This window comes from Thunnus thynnus, chromosome 2 (assembly GCF_963924715.1).
Source record: "Thunnus thynnus chromosome 2, fThuThy2.1, whole genome shotgun sequence".
NCBI classification, from domain to species: Eukaryota; Metazoa; Chordata; class Actinopteri; order Scombriformes; family Scombridae; genus Thunnus; species Thunnus thynnus.
The window spans coordinates 21,566,670-21,581,901 of NC_089518.1; the positions used below are offsets into that span (position 1 = coordinate 21,566,670).

At 40.6% G+C, this 15,232-nt stretch overlaps 2 protein-coding genes across 6 annotated transcripts; one reads left to right on the forward strand and one right to left on the reverse strand.

The window, feature by feature from the left end:
* The first annotated feature begins 441 nt into the window (after positions 1–441).
* Positions 442–10,270, forward strand: si:ch211-102c2.8 (golgin subfamily A member 6-like protein 25). Of its 4 annotated transcripts, none has more exons than XM_067610293.1 (30): positions 442–564; positions 1,250–1,322; positions 1,421–1,521; positions 1,620–1,674; positions 1,760–1,882; positions 2,419–2,985; positions 3,683–3,769; positions 3,875–3,970; positions 4,171–4,284; positions 4,372–4,453; positions 4,558–4,702; positions 4,833–4,925; positions 5,022–5,134; positions 5,236–5,362; positions 5,448–5,567; positions 5,849–5,962; positions 6,090–6,320; positions 6,403–6,462; positions 6,555–6,647; positions 6,902–7,003; positions 7,079–7,261; positions 7,361–7,492; positions 7,571–7,803; positions 7,924–8,050; positions 8,167–8,250; positions 8,358–8,569; positions 8,775–8,801; positions 9,014–9,089; positions 9,233–9,439; positions 9,825–10,270. In XM_067610293.1, the coding sequence occupies exons 2-30, from the start codon at positions 1,256–1,258 to the stop codon at positions 9,888–9,890; spliced, it is 3,837 nt and encodes a 1,278-aa protein (XP_067466394.1). In that variant the 5' UTR covers positions 442–564; positions 1,250–1,255; the 3' UTR covers positions 9,891–10,270. The 4 variants fall into 4 exon arrangements, with proteins under 4 accessions (XP_067466394.1, XP_067466403.1, XP_067466421.1 ...); XM_067610302.1 differs by having other exon boundaries at positions 1,250–1,304; XM_067610320.1 differs by lacking the exon at positions 5,448–5,567.
* An 836-nt stretch (positions 10,271–11,106) lies between these two features.
* Positions 11,107–15,113, reverse strand: ccdc117 (coiled-coil domain containing 117). 2 transcript variants are annotated; one of them, XM_067610345.1, is made up of 5 exons: positions 14,190–15,108; positions 14,043–14,090; positions 13,666–13,944; positions 12,900–13,046; positions 11,107–12,094 (listed from the first exon to the last, which is right to left on the reverse strand). In XM_067610345.1, exons 1-5 carry the CDS (start codon positions 14,282–14,284, stop codon positions 11,851–11,853), a joined length of 813 nt encoding a protein of 270 aa, XP_067466446.1. In that variant the 5' UTR covers positions 14,285–15,108; the 3' UTR covers positions 11,107–11,850. The 2 variants fall into 2 exon arrangements, with proteins under 2 accessions (XP_067466446.1, XP_067466456.1); XM_067610355.1 differs by lacking the exon at positions 12,900–13,046 and having other exon boundaries at positions 14,190–15,113.
* Between the last annotated feature and the right edge of the window lie 119 nt (positions 15,114–15,232).

The window sequence follows — 15,232 nt, forward strand, 5'->3', positions numbered from 1 at the left end:
TAGAGGAGCAAAACTTCAAAATAAATGAAAGAAGAAGAAGAGACTCACTCAGGACAAAAGGGTGAGGACTGTTTTATATCTATATATATCTGCATATTCATTTGGCCCCTATGAGTCTTAAGTTTGACACAAACCGTATAAAAATCCTGACGTGACAATTTGTCAGTCAAATCACCTGCAACATTGTCTGCATATCACCTCTCCTGGCATCACAATCCCAACACATTAAGTCTTACAAATAAAAAAAAGCTTTCTGTTTAATACGTTTCAAACCAGGAGAAGAAAATATAGTAACGTCACAGCTATATGCATTAATAAAATGTGAAAAAAATCCAACTATTCAGACTCTTTTCATTATTCCCGCTGCACACGCCACAGCGCGCCCACCTCTGGCTCTCACCGTCCTATGGGGGTCCTTATATACAGTCTGTGGTCGCGAGCTGTTTGACCGTTTCCAGGGCAACCCGCCGACGCTCCTGTCAATCAGGACTCAGTGCAGCAGCTGTCGGCACTGAAGATTCAAGTTCAGCATCGATTTGAAGTCTCCGCGTTTGTCTACTTAAAGTAAGTTTAAGTTTTGGATGTTTGAAGTAACTAGTAGAGGATGAATAATTTATACATTTAAAATGTTACACTGTTTTGTCTTTGTTTAACCCGGTTGCTAGCGTTAAATGTAGCTAAAATTAGCTTAAATCATTAGGGAGATTAGCGCTAAATGTAGCTAAAATTAGCCCAAATCATTAGGGAGATCGGACCGGATTGTGATTCAGATGAATGTGTTTTCATCCAGGTCAATGGTGTTCTGTGCAGTTTTAAAATCTAATACGAAAAGCACTAATGGTAAAGTTTAACTGTTAGTGCTTTGGGGTAGCCTAGAATAAAAATTTCCTCTTGAAAATACTCTGTTACACTATCATTAGCTTTCAAGCCTTTCAGTCGTGGCTATTTGAGAGGAAATATGCTGCATTTCAGTGTCAGTGGACTAATTTGTGCTCCTCTTGGGTTCATTTTAGGATAGTGAGAGAGACAGACAGACAGACAGCACAGGAATTTATAGTCTCCTTAGTGAAAGGAAGTCAGTTTGCCCTGCTAACAAGCTAAATTGTCTTGGTTTCCAGGACAACTGAGCAACATAACCCCCCTCCCCCCCACTCCTCATTATCACCCAGTCAGCCTCAACCACGGGTAGAAACTGGGAATGTTGTGTCTATATGGCACTGCTGAATTTCTGAATATTTGTCTTTACCAGTACGACATGGCTGACAGAAGCCATGACAAAGCAGAGAGGGATGATGAGGACACAGGTGAACTTCTCAACACTGGTGTGAGATTATAAAAACAGTATATCTATATCATGTATATCCCACTTTCTTGGGAGTTAGCATCATACTCTTCACATTCCTTCTTTCTGCCTTCATAGACCTTAATGACAACAGCAGTGTACTGGATCATCTGCCTCCCAAACTAGACCACTGTGACCTCCTGCTAGATGCTATTGATGCTCAGCTTGGGCAGCTGCAGGTCTGTGATTTTCCTCTCTATCTAATCACAAACTGTATATAGATGAAGAAATCAAATTTTGACCCATTAAATAAGTATAATTGAATCAATGTATGCAGGTGCAGCCCCAGAAACGCCAGCCAATCTCCAGAGAGCATGATTGCAATGATGCAGGTAATTTGTGTTATATCAACACGCCTTAAGCCAGATTTCCATATCATTTTTCAGGTGATAATCTGTGTTTTTGACATCTGTTTAGCACTTTTTAGGGGGAGTCAATCTCTGAGCAAAGACACAGGCTTTGGAAGCACAACTCAAACAAATGATACTCCCATGTCTTGTCTTGATTTGTTACACACTCAGACAATGGACCAAACATCAGGTAATATTTTAATATAGGTATCTTACAGGAAAAACTGTGATCTCTGATTCTTTTCCCATAGTTTATATCTACCTCTGTCTTTTGATAGGCTGTTACTGTCAATAAACACCTGTTTGATGCTGACCAACAAGGTTAAAGTGGTAATTTACCAATTAAAGAGACATTTCTGTCTTCTTGGAATTACCCCTCAGTTGTCTGTACCCCACTTAGATCGTATTCAAGTGAAACTGTTTATATGCACCTTAATACTCTGCAACTGCAGATGATCAAATTGAAAATTGAAATGGGTGGGATGTGTACATGCTCCAGTAAACTACTTTATATTAGAGTAAGCCAGGTGCTTCAATTGGGGAACAATTGTTTACAAATTTGTAAAACTGGACAGAGTTGCATGGTAACTAAAGTTGTACTCTGAACTTAATCATAAGAAAATCAGCAGGACCATGATTATCATTCTGCTCACATCCTGGAGGATGGTTGTAGCTGCAATGTCTCTCACCTCTTCACCCTATCTCTCTGCTCTACCTCCACTCCAGAGAGGAGCACAGGCTCTCGGGAGGCTTCTGTCACACATGAGAGAAGTAAACAGAAGTTAGACAGGGGGACAAGAGACAAAGTGGAAATAGAGTCTCACAGGGAGCAGGTCATCTGGAGGCTAGAGAGGCTGCTTGGAGACACCTGTAAGGAGGAGGGAAGGATGGCAGGAGAAACCCATCCTCCTTCAGAGAGTATCTGCACTGAGGACTTTGTGAGATGCTTCAGAGAGGAGATGGTTGAATTGCCACTGCCAGAGGGGAGCATGCAACAACCAGACAAAGAAGAAGAGGCTCAGTGGACAGAGATATCTGACAGTGACACTCTCCAGAGTGAACAAAAGGCACAGATTGTTCTTAATGTCAACAGAAAAGGAACAGCAACAACTGGGAAAAGCAGTAAAGACACAGAGACTGCTCACTATTGCCAATTATACAAGCCAGGTCAAAGAAAAGAACAGGAAAGATGTCTTTCTGACAGCTCTGGGTCGAAGATGTCACATGTTAGTGAAGAAGAAGGAGCTGGAGGGAGATACAAAGCGTTGCAGAATCTTGATGGTGATAACAGCAGTGAGTACAACCCTAAATCTCTTGATAAACCTCTGGGAGACAACAAAGAGCTGTCAATCCAATCATGCTCTGGTGTTAAGAGAAAAAATATCCATCTGTCTTCCCATCTGTGTGTCCAACACTTCATATCCTGCTCCAGAGGAGGATATAATCCATTTGCCAGGTTGCCATGAAATTTAGTAGGAATATTCATGATCCCACAAGGATTATTCTTAATGGTTTTGATGACTCCCTCAACCCTCTTCTGAAACCATCATCATGTTGAAATTTCCCCATGACATTGAATAAATCAAAAATTAATTGCTGGGTTTCCATAACCTTTGCTGTGGATATTGATAGTTCCCTGAGGATTAAATCTTACACTAATACCTTTCCTTTTCCTATATCTAATGAGCACATTGCCTAGAAATTTACTGAGCACTACCATTACCACCAGAGGATGAAACCTTTTCATTTTGGATGTGAACACAGAGTACTTTTATGATCCTAAATACGTTTGACTTGAATTACCCCATGAGCTTTCCTGAAGTGCCACCCAGAGGACAAACAGGAACAGTACAGTCATCAGTATATTATCTGTTCTGTTCAGCACATTTGTATTGTACAGCCTTTAGGGCCTCATAGCTTGTCTCAAGATTTTGATTCTTGTTTATTTTAAAGCCCTGATACACCTTTGATAGTCTGACTCCTCTTTCAGTCTCTTACAGAAGTACAGAAGTTGCAACAGAACAGGAAAACCTGCAGCACAACAACATCTGTTCTCCTAAGGCCAGGTGCTTGGCAGGTACCAAACACAGATCACACTGCATCTGCAAGCGCAGTCTAACTAATCCACTTGGAAATTCATTCCCTGTAAATAATAATTGTAGGCAGCTTGTTTCTTTCATAGGAGTACCTGTGTGGAGTTTTGACACCGTGTCCATTGACAGCGACCTTGACTCAGTCTGCACAGAGCAGGTCAGGCAGCACATCCACAGGCGGCCAGGTAAGACACTGCAGAAAATGGGGAGGAAAGCAAGTTTGATTTTAAAATGAGGTAATATGTCAATATAAAATAACAATATCAATCATTATTAAAACAGTTGACAGCATATTCTATGACACCATTTGGATGGTAGTCACTTTACCTTTAAGCAATAACAAATGACAAATTTTAAGAAATTGTTTGGTGATATGACCCCCCAGGATGGCTCTCTCACTCTCTCATTGAGTCTGTCAGGGACATGGATGACTTCTACACCAACCAGAGTGACAATGACACACCCACACAGGAAGAAAGTGCACCTCAAGCTACACCAGGTAAAGCAAGATCTGTATTGTCCACAGAAATATAAGAACAATTTAATCTTTAAATGTTACAGAATTTGCCTTTCTTTGTTCACAAAGTCCAGAGATTCCCATCTGGAAATGTCCAAAACAGAGGTGCTCCTGTCCGTAAAGCACAGCGTAGTAGAAGAGAAACTTACAGGTAAACCAAACAGAGGAGCATTTGAAAGCTTTTGTCTCATTTTATTTGTTTTTTAAAATGCTTTTTTGAATATATTTCAGATGTATACATTTTTTGTATCCCAGACTTTTGTGTTCTTTGCGTGATGCTGACAAGGACACAGATGAGGAAATAAACCACGGGAGCAGGAGGTGCAGGCCTGAGAGGACATCAGAGAAGATGCAGTCAAATTGGGAGAAGATGAAAAAGTATCTCTCTTCCCTCAGACAGGTGAGAACAAGCCTCCAGGTGTATTTTAGTTTATTATTTAGTATCATTTGAGAAATGCTTTAAGAAAAAAAAATTCTCCTGTGTACATGTATATAGGACATCACTTACCTTGTTTGTGTATCTGGTTTAGAGATGTGAAAAAGAGGAGGAGACGTTACGGTTGAAGAAGACTCAGTTAACAGATGTTGAACTCTCCCTGTCTGAACTTCAACAGAGAAGAAGGGTAAAGTGTCCCTTTGTCTTTGTCTGTCTTCAGTAATTTATCAGAAAACTGTAAAGACGTCTTCCTAATACTCACAGTTTATGGTTTTTGATTCAGCATGCCTTGCAGGATTTAGAGCGTCTGGCTGCAGAGACAGCACAGATGGAGAGGGAGAAGAGGACTTTGGTATCCGTTCTGAAAGAGAGCAAGGCAGAGAGGGACTCTATAAGGTATAAAACCAAACTGCTACTGATTATAATGTACAGATCCATAGCCATTGATGTGGTAACATGACATTGCACCATCATAACCCTAAAGAGTAATGTGTTAGTTGCCAGCTGCAGAGACTGCAGAGGCAGAGAGAGTCCTGTCTCCTTGAGGTTAGAAGCATAGAAGAAGAACTCACAACTCTGAGTCAACATAGAAAGACTCTGAAGGACAGAGCCTGCATGGAAAAGGTAATGAAAACCGACAGACAATGTCTTTCAATTCTTGGTTGCACTCTTAATTCACTATTTTTTTTTTTTTTTGTTTCACAAACAGACCAATGTTGTTATGTCTGTGCTGGAGAGGGAGGAGATGGAGAGACAGTTGGATAGTGCCAAAACAGAACTCTTTTCTGAGCAGCGACGCTCAAGAGAGAAGCTAGAGTCCATGCAAGAAGTACAGTATTATCACTTCTTCATATGTAGAACCATCCAAAAATAACAAAACATCCAATATTTTTTCTAGACAGATCATCATTTTTGTTTTGATATAGTGACTTTTTGGATAAAGGAACAGTAAAAAAGTAAAAGTAAAACAAAGCTAGTCAAATTGAAGGGTGTTGTGAGTAGTTCTCTGCAATGTACTGTAAGATAACTGCAATTGTTTTGTGTGAATTAAGATTAAGATTTTGTGTTTAAATATTTCTGTGTACATTTTCATGTATGATCTTGGAGCAGAAATTGGAGGAGACTCTTGAGGAACTCCAGAGGGTCACAGAGGCAGAGAGCTCACTGAGGAACAGGTTTACTTGTCTGGAGGAGAAACAGAAGCAGAAGGAAGAACAGACTGAGGTGACACCTTCTGTCGTCATTCTAATGTCTAATATTAAAAAAATAATCTGTCAAGCCAATGGCACCTCATCATCTACTTTAGTGTATTAAGTATCCAAACTATTTTTGCCGTCTCTTCTTCTCTTAGGCCTTAGAGTGTCAAGCATGTGAGCTGCAGGGTGAACTGGGAGAATGCAAGATCAGAGTGGGAACACTGGAGAAGATGGTGGCCCAGAAGGAGCTGCAGCTGCTAGATTTGCAGGAGCAACGTGGGCTCTTACAAGCAGAAAGAGATGAACTGAAGGGGGAGCTACAACACTTGAAATCCCAGCACTACAATGCACTGAAAGAAGCTCGAGAGCAGGCCCATAAAATGATTGTAAGCATGGAGGTTTGTAACTCTATAAGTCATAGTTTTTCTAAAGTAACATTAAGTAATTTGGGCTTTTTTTGTATTTCAGGAGGCAGCACTGAAGCAGCAGAAGGATTTGGCTTTGGCTCACGAGCAACAAATCCAAAAGGTGACAAATGTGTCTAAAATACTGATTCTTCAAATGACATCATCATGTTGTAAATAATGACGTAGCAATCCTCGTGGCTGCTGTGTCTTCAGGTTAATACGCAGGCAGAAGAGGAGAAAGCTGCTTTGAAAGAACAAGCCCAGTCTCTCACACAACATATTGAGTCCACACAAAGTTCCCTTCAGGTCAGCGTGTTTCCTAAGAGAATGACATCCACTGCAAATATCTCATTGGAAAGCATTTAGTGAACTGTTTTAGCCAAAGTACCTTGCACTGCCATGAATGCATATATTATAAGTTAAGTATGGGTTCCACTGGTGGGTATGAAAGCCTGACTTTTTCACTTATTTCACTATGCACTATATATACAGTACAGTAGTAAGTAACAGCAGTAAACGGGAGTTACTTTTAAATATGTGTTCTTCTCCAATTCTGGCAGCTAAAAGAAGAAGAAGCAAAGACGCTGAGGAAGTCTCTGGAGCAGCAGCAGGAGGAGGCAAAGCACCGTGAAGAGAAGCTGCATGTAGAAGCATTAGAAAAGGTACTGTGAAAATCCTCCTCTGTGCAAACCTTATCTTTATGGTTTCATGATATGCACAGTTTACTTTTTATTCAGGTGCACAAAGCCATAGAGGAGGAGAGGGGGAAGTGGGAGGCAGAGAAACTGGAAGCTGTGCAGAAACACCGTGGGATACTGGAGGAGCAGAACAGAAAGAGCCTGGAACACACAAGGAGTGAGATGCAGCAAGAGAAGAGTAAAGCACTGGCTCTTCAACATAAAGTGATGGAGCTGCAAAGAGTAAGATGACTCTCAACCATGACATGTAACATTACCACCTTAAATAAAACAATACATTTACATTGTCTGTTCTTGCATGATTTTCTTTTCATCCGTAAGAGAGTGCAGGAGTTGGAGAGTGAAAGCTGTGTGCAGCAGAGAGAGCAGGAGTCTTTGCTCACTGTGATTTGCAAATCACTGAAAGAGGAGCACCAGGCAGAGCTGCGGAGATTGCAGAGACACATGGCACAGGTGCAAGAAAACATTTGCAGGCACATAAAGGGATATGGTGTTGTGGAAAAGCTAATTTGTTGTGGTCTGTGGTAATAGGAGAGTCAGAGGACTGTGCTGCAGCTTGAGCAGGCTATGCAGCTGGCAGAGAAAGAGGCCGACAGGCTCCAAGTGATGCTGGAAGAGAAGGAGAGCAGCCATAACCAAACCACAGCCAAGCAAGAACAGCAGCTCAGGCACTGGGCCCAGGAGCTGGACGTAGAGTGCGAGCATCTACACCTTTTAGTGGAGCAGAGGGGAGCCAAACAAAGTACTGTGCAACTTCCTGCCAGGTATACCCTCCTGCTCTGTATTACAAACATACTGTATCTGCATCAGAATACTTTATAGATACTACGCTGTGTATTAAATTATCAATTAGCTTCTAATTTTGATGCCTTTTTATTCTGCAGTCCCACTGTAGCTGAAGGTCTTGCAAAACTGAAAACACTAAGAGACCAGTTGAAGCACTTGATAAGCCATCTATATCAGAAACTTGAGTCTCAGAGGCAAACAACTGAGCTGCTGAGAAAAGACAAGGTATAGTTTGGTGCACTATACACACAGCGTAGTGCCTGGTGCACGCAAATACAGCTCATTAATTGTACACATTTATGCACATCTTCAAGTTCATATTTGTGTGTTTATTTTTTCAGGAGAGAGAATTGAGCATTCAGAGGAAACAGTTGAGGGTGGAGAGAGACCAAGCATTGGATTCTCTGAAGGAACGTCTCATTCAGGTATGAACTTACACACTTTGTACAGCTCATGTTTGTGCAAATAAACATTAAAAAAAAACTTAAATCACAGTATAACATGATTGTTATGCCCCATCACATTTGTTCAGGAGCACATTGAGGAGTTGAGCAGTCTTAACTGGGCTCATATGTGTGATGGAGGAGGTGAGGGGGGAGGTGCGGCAGCATCTCTTCGCAAGCAGCTGAAGGCCAAAGACCTGGAGCTCAGGCAGGTTCAGAGGAGCATGGGCCAGTGGAAGGAAAAGACTGTAGCTCGTCTGGCATGCAAGTTTGAAGAAGAGTTGACGGCTGAACTGGAAAGGTAACCTGCCAAACATGAAAACTGCATCTTCCAAACTAAGTTCATTTTGTTCTTACTAAGTGTGGAGAAGGGATTTCTCATTCTGTTTAGAAATGAAAATTCAACTTGCTCTTCTCTTCCTTAAGGCCCAGAATCTTACTGATCCACACAATGGAAATTTTGCTTCCTATATTTAAGTTCTGCTCTCATTTTTACCACCCTACAGGTGCAAGACAAAGTTGTTAAGGTGCAGGTAACTGGTTTCTGTCTGTGGAGAATAGATGACATACTAACCAGCTGTCTGTCCTGACAAAAGCATGATCTCACCTCGACTCACTGTGATATGCTGTTTAGACCATAGATGTAACATTAACTATAAATATGAACCCATTCCTCCTTCATGCAGTAATGTTAATCACACCTGCTGCAACAACATTTCAAATCTAGGGTTTGTTTGTTTTCCAGAAAGACGTCAAAGACACAAGAGGAGAGGCATGAAAAGTCTGAGAGGTCTGAAGTAGAGATGAAGCTTAGTGCAAAGGTAAATGTGTGAGCATAAACATCAAGCTCTTATAGATATGTAACCTGAAAATACTTATATATTGTATGTATTGGCAACCACAACAAAAATATACAATTTCTTGACAAATCCATCTATCTCTCCTTGTGTCTTGGCCCCATCAGGAAGCTCAGAATTCAGTTTGCTCTCCGTTGTTTTATGCTGTGGACCCTGCGGCTTCTCACAGCCCCTCAGATGTGGCTTCATTAAAACTTCTGCGCTACCTCCAGAGCAGAGTCAAGCAACTCCGAGTAGAAAACCAGACCTACACCTGCAGCCCATCACCTCTAAATACAGGCCCTTCAGATTTGTCAGGATCCTATCTTATGACAGTGAGTGCTTTCTTCTAATAGTGGGTTACTGTTAAATTGAGTCGTCCATCTTTCATTGTAACTGCCAACTGCATTTAAGTGGTGATACATAATGAGCATACTGCAAATGTTTGTACTTTTAATTTATATTACTCAAGTAATAATGCCGAGGGGGAAAATTGCACAAGACACCCCATAAAACAAAACCAAAAGCACAAATCGATTTTTCAAGAAAATGGACTGAGGCTCCCAAGACATATGTAATGAATGGATCGGCGCATAAAACTAAATAAATCTGTAAAAACAAGGAACATACTGCTGTGTGTGTAGTATTATCATTTCCATTCAAATATTATTTTTGCTCTTGTCTTTATAGTAGCAGCTAATATTGGTTTCTCTTTTACAGATCAATCAATGTCAAGACAGTGCTGGAAATCAGAGTTACTCATCCATCAGGACAGTTCCAAGATAAGGACATGAGACCTTACTGTGTGTGTGTGCAAATACACCAGTGATATGATGTTAAATCTGAGTCTCAAGCATTTCAAGCATGTGCTTCACCACAGAGATGAGTCATTTACTGTTACGTGCACTTAAGATAAGAGATTAACAAGCAGGTCACGGTGACAAATGACACAACCATAGATTTGGTCATTGAGTTCACATTCCTCTGTGTTTAAGTCAAATTTTATGGCTTAAGGTTACTGTGAACTGTGAATGAGTGATGAACTGACATTTCTCTGAAGATTAAAGATCATGTGAAATGTCAGGTAACCTCACAAAGCTGACGTTTCCATCATAAATGTAACATGATGTTAAATTGTACAATAAAAAAAGTTCATTACCTGGCAAGTTCAAGACAATTATGTCATTAGCATGAAACTTTCATATAAACTATTAACTTTGTGAAATGGTGTAATCTAAAATATTTCATTTATAATTTATCAGCCATGCTGCTGTTCACGAGGTATTTAAGCAGGCTAGATAAAAGAGGAAGAGGCCCTGTTTCAGTTCTTCCTGTGGTATAAGCCATGGAGGAACACATATTTATTTAACAAGAATATTGTCTGCATTTAATAAATATATAGAGCTGCAATGACTAGTCAATTAACCAATCAGTTGATGGCTTGAAATTTAATCAACACATTTTTTGATAATTGAAGTGTGAAGATTTGCTGCTTTCATCTGTTTTTATATCATTGTAAACTGAGTATCTTTAGGGTTTGAACTGTTGGTTGAACAAAACAGGACATTTGAGGACCTCACTTAAGACTCTGGAAAATTGGGTTGGGACATTTTAATCAAAAAAGTTATTGGCTGATAAATGATACCGTAATGTAAATAACTTAGTTGCAGCCCTATGAGCATAATCTTCTTTATAAACATTCGTCTTGGTTCAGGAAACTATCTGATGCAGAGCTGGCCCTTGCTGATCTGACCTGGCCTGAATAAAATTAAAATGTCATTGGACACTGTAAAATCTTTGACTATTGTGTGACAATTTAGAGACTATTGCATTCAGTAATAGTTCATTAGTTAAAATCCCCTAATTTTTTTCAATGTTTGTACAGCATGTATGTATGAGATAAGTGAATGGTCTATCACATTAGTGGCGTTCCACAGGGGTCAATTCTAGGACCCTTACTTGTCCTAATACATTTCATCCAATGAAAACCAGCTATGCCATGTAGAATTTTTTACATTGACAATGTAAAATTTTATTTGATAACAAATATAAAGTAATAACACTCAATGGCTGGTTGCAATTCCAGTAATATATATATATATATGAAAATACAATCAAATCATAAAAGGTGCATTTCCATGACTTCTCTCAAAGCTCACAGATGGTGTACTTGCTAAGCACTATAGGAAGATAATCTTTCTACCACAACAAGTACAACTGCGAGCAGAAAGTCATGCTGTGAGCAAATGTGAACACATAGGAACAATTTAGTGTTCTGTTAACTAGGCCCAAAACTGAACATAAAAATACAAAATTCAATGACACACTGATGTCAAACAAAGAACAGGTTATATTTACAGTAAATCAGTGTGTTGTTGGCCAGGCTTTGGCAAAATTATATACAAATTATTATTCCTAAGGGCAAAGGTCATTCCTAAGTTCATAAGTTATATGAAACAGGTTATGTAAGGCAGCCTATAAAACCTTTCAGGGTCTTGAGATTGTGACTGTCGCCTTGGAGATTTAACTGAATGAACATCTTACTTGTAGTTGCCTGGGATTATAGTCAGAAAATCAAAAGTAAGTGATTGTAAAGCAGACGATGTGTTGTACAAACTGTCCAGAACAGCACAATACTCATGTAAAGCCAACACACCTTGCCAAACTGACCAACTTAAAGTGGTTCTGAGTCCTTTATAGTCTTTAATGTGACTACATGTCCAGTCTTCTGCTTTGGCATATACTATTACATTTCCATGTCTTCCTCTCCAGAGCTGTGGGTCGCAGGAAAACTGTACAGAGGAGAGTGTGTGTCTACAGGTGGACTGGAGGGACTGAGGGTACTGTGAGGGGTCGGAGATGGACACGGCGTCGGGGGTTGCCGAGATACTGTCTGTTGTTTACGCTGTTTCTGTAATGAGCCCTTTAGTCTCTGACAGAAGGGATCATCCGGTGGCCGCCACAACACCAACTCCATGCAGGAATGGCTCCTAAATGTATGAAGGAGAAAGATGAGAGGCAAAAATAATCAGCAAGGAAGAAAATGTGTCTTTTACAGCTGCTTTTCCAGGGAGAATTTTTCCAGGGAGAAATTCTTGTCCGTGGAACATGATTCACGTTAGACATGAGGTCTTTCAAAATTCATTCAACATTCTGATAACACAAAGAAGAAAACATACAGATTGGGCTACTATATGATGGAGCATGTCGCTGATGCTGCGCTGTAATAGTATAACAGCACCTAACATCACTGAACAGATTATGTATTTACCCATGAGTATATCGCAATTATTTAAGATTTACAGTTTACTGACATCTGTGTACCTACCTGTCTTATAAATATGTGAAAACTTTGGAAGTTTTGTGATCCCTCTGTCTTACAATATATGTGTTACGTTACCATTTTAGGACAATATATTGATTTATTTTCACTGTAGCTTTTTTTCCAGGTACTACAGAATGCACTCATTATCACAGGACTACTGGAGTAAACCATAAGGTAAGTATTTTTCTTAAAATCCAGCAATCACCAGTCACTGAAGTGCCTTTTTTTTACCATGACTGTTGTTTTGTTTTAACAAATCCTGATGCACTTCATCAAAGTGTCTGAACTCCAGAAAGAATCCAATTTACGAATAAGCGCACTGGTCTGGATAATCAAAGATTTTGCAATTACCTTCTCCATGAGTTTGAATGGGCTTCATGTTCAACAAATGTTGTTCTAGTGTCATCATGTTAGACATCAAGTCTTAAAATTCATTCAGCATTCGGATAAACAAAAAGAACAGAACATACACAGATTGGGCTACTGTGTGGGGGAGGATGTCACTGATGCCGCGCTGTAGACCCTCCTTTAAACTGTCTGAGATCACCAGCACCGGCCGTCTTGGGGCTGGCTCTACATCGAGATCTTCATCCTCATCGTCATCCTCCAGCATTATTCTATGATACATCAATATTACAGCATTCACTTGAAGGAATAGTGGGTAAAGTATGCGTTGACAATGTCCAAACCCCCCCTCACTACCACTGAGAGTAAAAAAAAAACCCATTCTGACTGCTGTAAATGGGGAAAGAACACAAGCAAATAACTTGAAAAGGGGCATAAAAATCTTTGAATCGGTTTGTGCGGTCAGGACGCAACAACTCTATCTTTGCAGTGTTTTCCATGCTTTTATTTCCATGTGAATACATCACTAACATGAGCAGATGCTGAATATTTGTGTCTGACACTCCAGGAGGAGTGACTGTGGTGACTTCTATGATGCTACATGTGTACTCTCTATCAACAGACCTGTTTTGTGGCAGTACCAACAGAGAATCTGTAAAAAGTCTAGTCTATTGCTGGGACACACACTGTATATACATTTTCTTTTCAAGATGGCGTAGGGTTTGAGGTCGTGTGGTGTCAGTTTGTAGTCTAATTCTGACAATCAGTCAAATAAGTTGACTGTTTCTTAATAATCCCCTACTTTTAGTGTAATTTGTACAATGCATGAAGATACAGAGAAACTCTATGCTACTTAATTTTACTATAGCTTGAAAGCATATTGTTGCACACCTGTTTTCGATCTCCTGAAGTTTCCTCTGAGCTGCCTCTATCTCCATGCAGGAGCTCTCTGTCTCAGTTCGGGACAGGGCAGAGGAAGGCTGCAGCAAAGTCAAGTTCTGAGGTGCTGGGCAGGGCTGTGGAAGTGTCGGGCTGGCTTGTTGTGCAGACAGAGGAGGACAGCTGTTGGCAGCTTTTGGAGGCCAGTCCTGACATGTGCTAGTGCTGGGGCTTTGTGAAATGTCCACTTCTGCCTCCACCATCAACCTCCTCCTTTTGGCAAGGCATCCTCTGAAACAAAAAACAAAACAAACATCTATTGTTAGATCCCTAAGTAACTATAACAAGTAATATTAAATGTTCAGTAAGCCTTCCCATCTCTCACATACTCATCATCAACTCTCCTCCTGTGCTTCCTTTGGCATCGTGTCTCCCAGCTGTTGTGAGACAGAGAGATGTGTCAAAAACAGAAGATACGTCAAGTGTTGCAGACAGATGCAGTGCAGTTGAGACCCCAAAATGAACCAGCAGCTCACCTGTTAGAGCGTGTTGCTCTCTGTAGGTGACCAGGTGTACTTGGAGGTCCGAGATCAAATTCAGGAAGGCTTGTGGGGCCTGAAAATGAATACATGGCTGGCAGAAACCCCAGTTCACTGCTTGTGGGGGCTGAGTGATACACGGTGGTCCAGTGAAATGATTTGAAGAGACACACGGGTAGATATCCAGAAACTGATCTGATCTGGAAGATCAGTACTGATACCAATCAGATGAACTGATGAAGGTATTTTCTGTAGCTACATGACGTATGTCGTGTTAGCAAATAAGTTAGAAATCTGTTGAGACGCGGCCTGCAGGCTGCGTATCTAAACTGACGGTAACTACAACGCTGCCGTTACATTTTAATGTGTAACATTACGGATAAAATGAGCCATTACTCATAGCTCATCTCTAAATACCAGCTGTACATGAACCAGAAACGTATACAGACCGACCTACGCAGCTCAGCTGTTCTGCCCCTTGCTGTTTGTGTTGTTGTTGTTGTGCTAACTAGTCCTCGTTCCGTTCACATTGCCTATTCTTGGCCTGTCCCCATTAGCAAACGGAAAGAGGCTCTGCATGCTCAGCCCTTACTAGTCTAACAGTATGATGCAGCATACGAGCAGAAATAGTCCCCAAATGAGTGGTGCCTGTGGTATGAACTGGGAGGTAGGCTGGGTTAAGCTAGCTGACGTTAGCTAGCTAATTCTGAAAAAGTGAGTCGCGCAGAAGACTCGTCAAGGTTCTAGAAGGTGCGCATGTTACATCAGGTGAATTGTGGGACTTGTAGTAATTGTGGGGAAACGACTTCAATTACACAGGCTTTGTTTGTGTAAAACACGTTTAGGTACAGAAGCAAAGTTATCTCCTGAGTGAAGTTTTTGTGTAGTGATCATAGTACCAGTTCCAGCTACTTAGCGTCAGTTATCAAATCGAGTCCGGAAGATGATTTGTGTACAATTAGATAAGTATCTGCCTCTTTTATTGTATCCGTCTTAACGAAGAGTAAGCAGTTGACAAGATAATTCCCCCCAACTTCCTG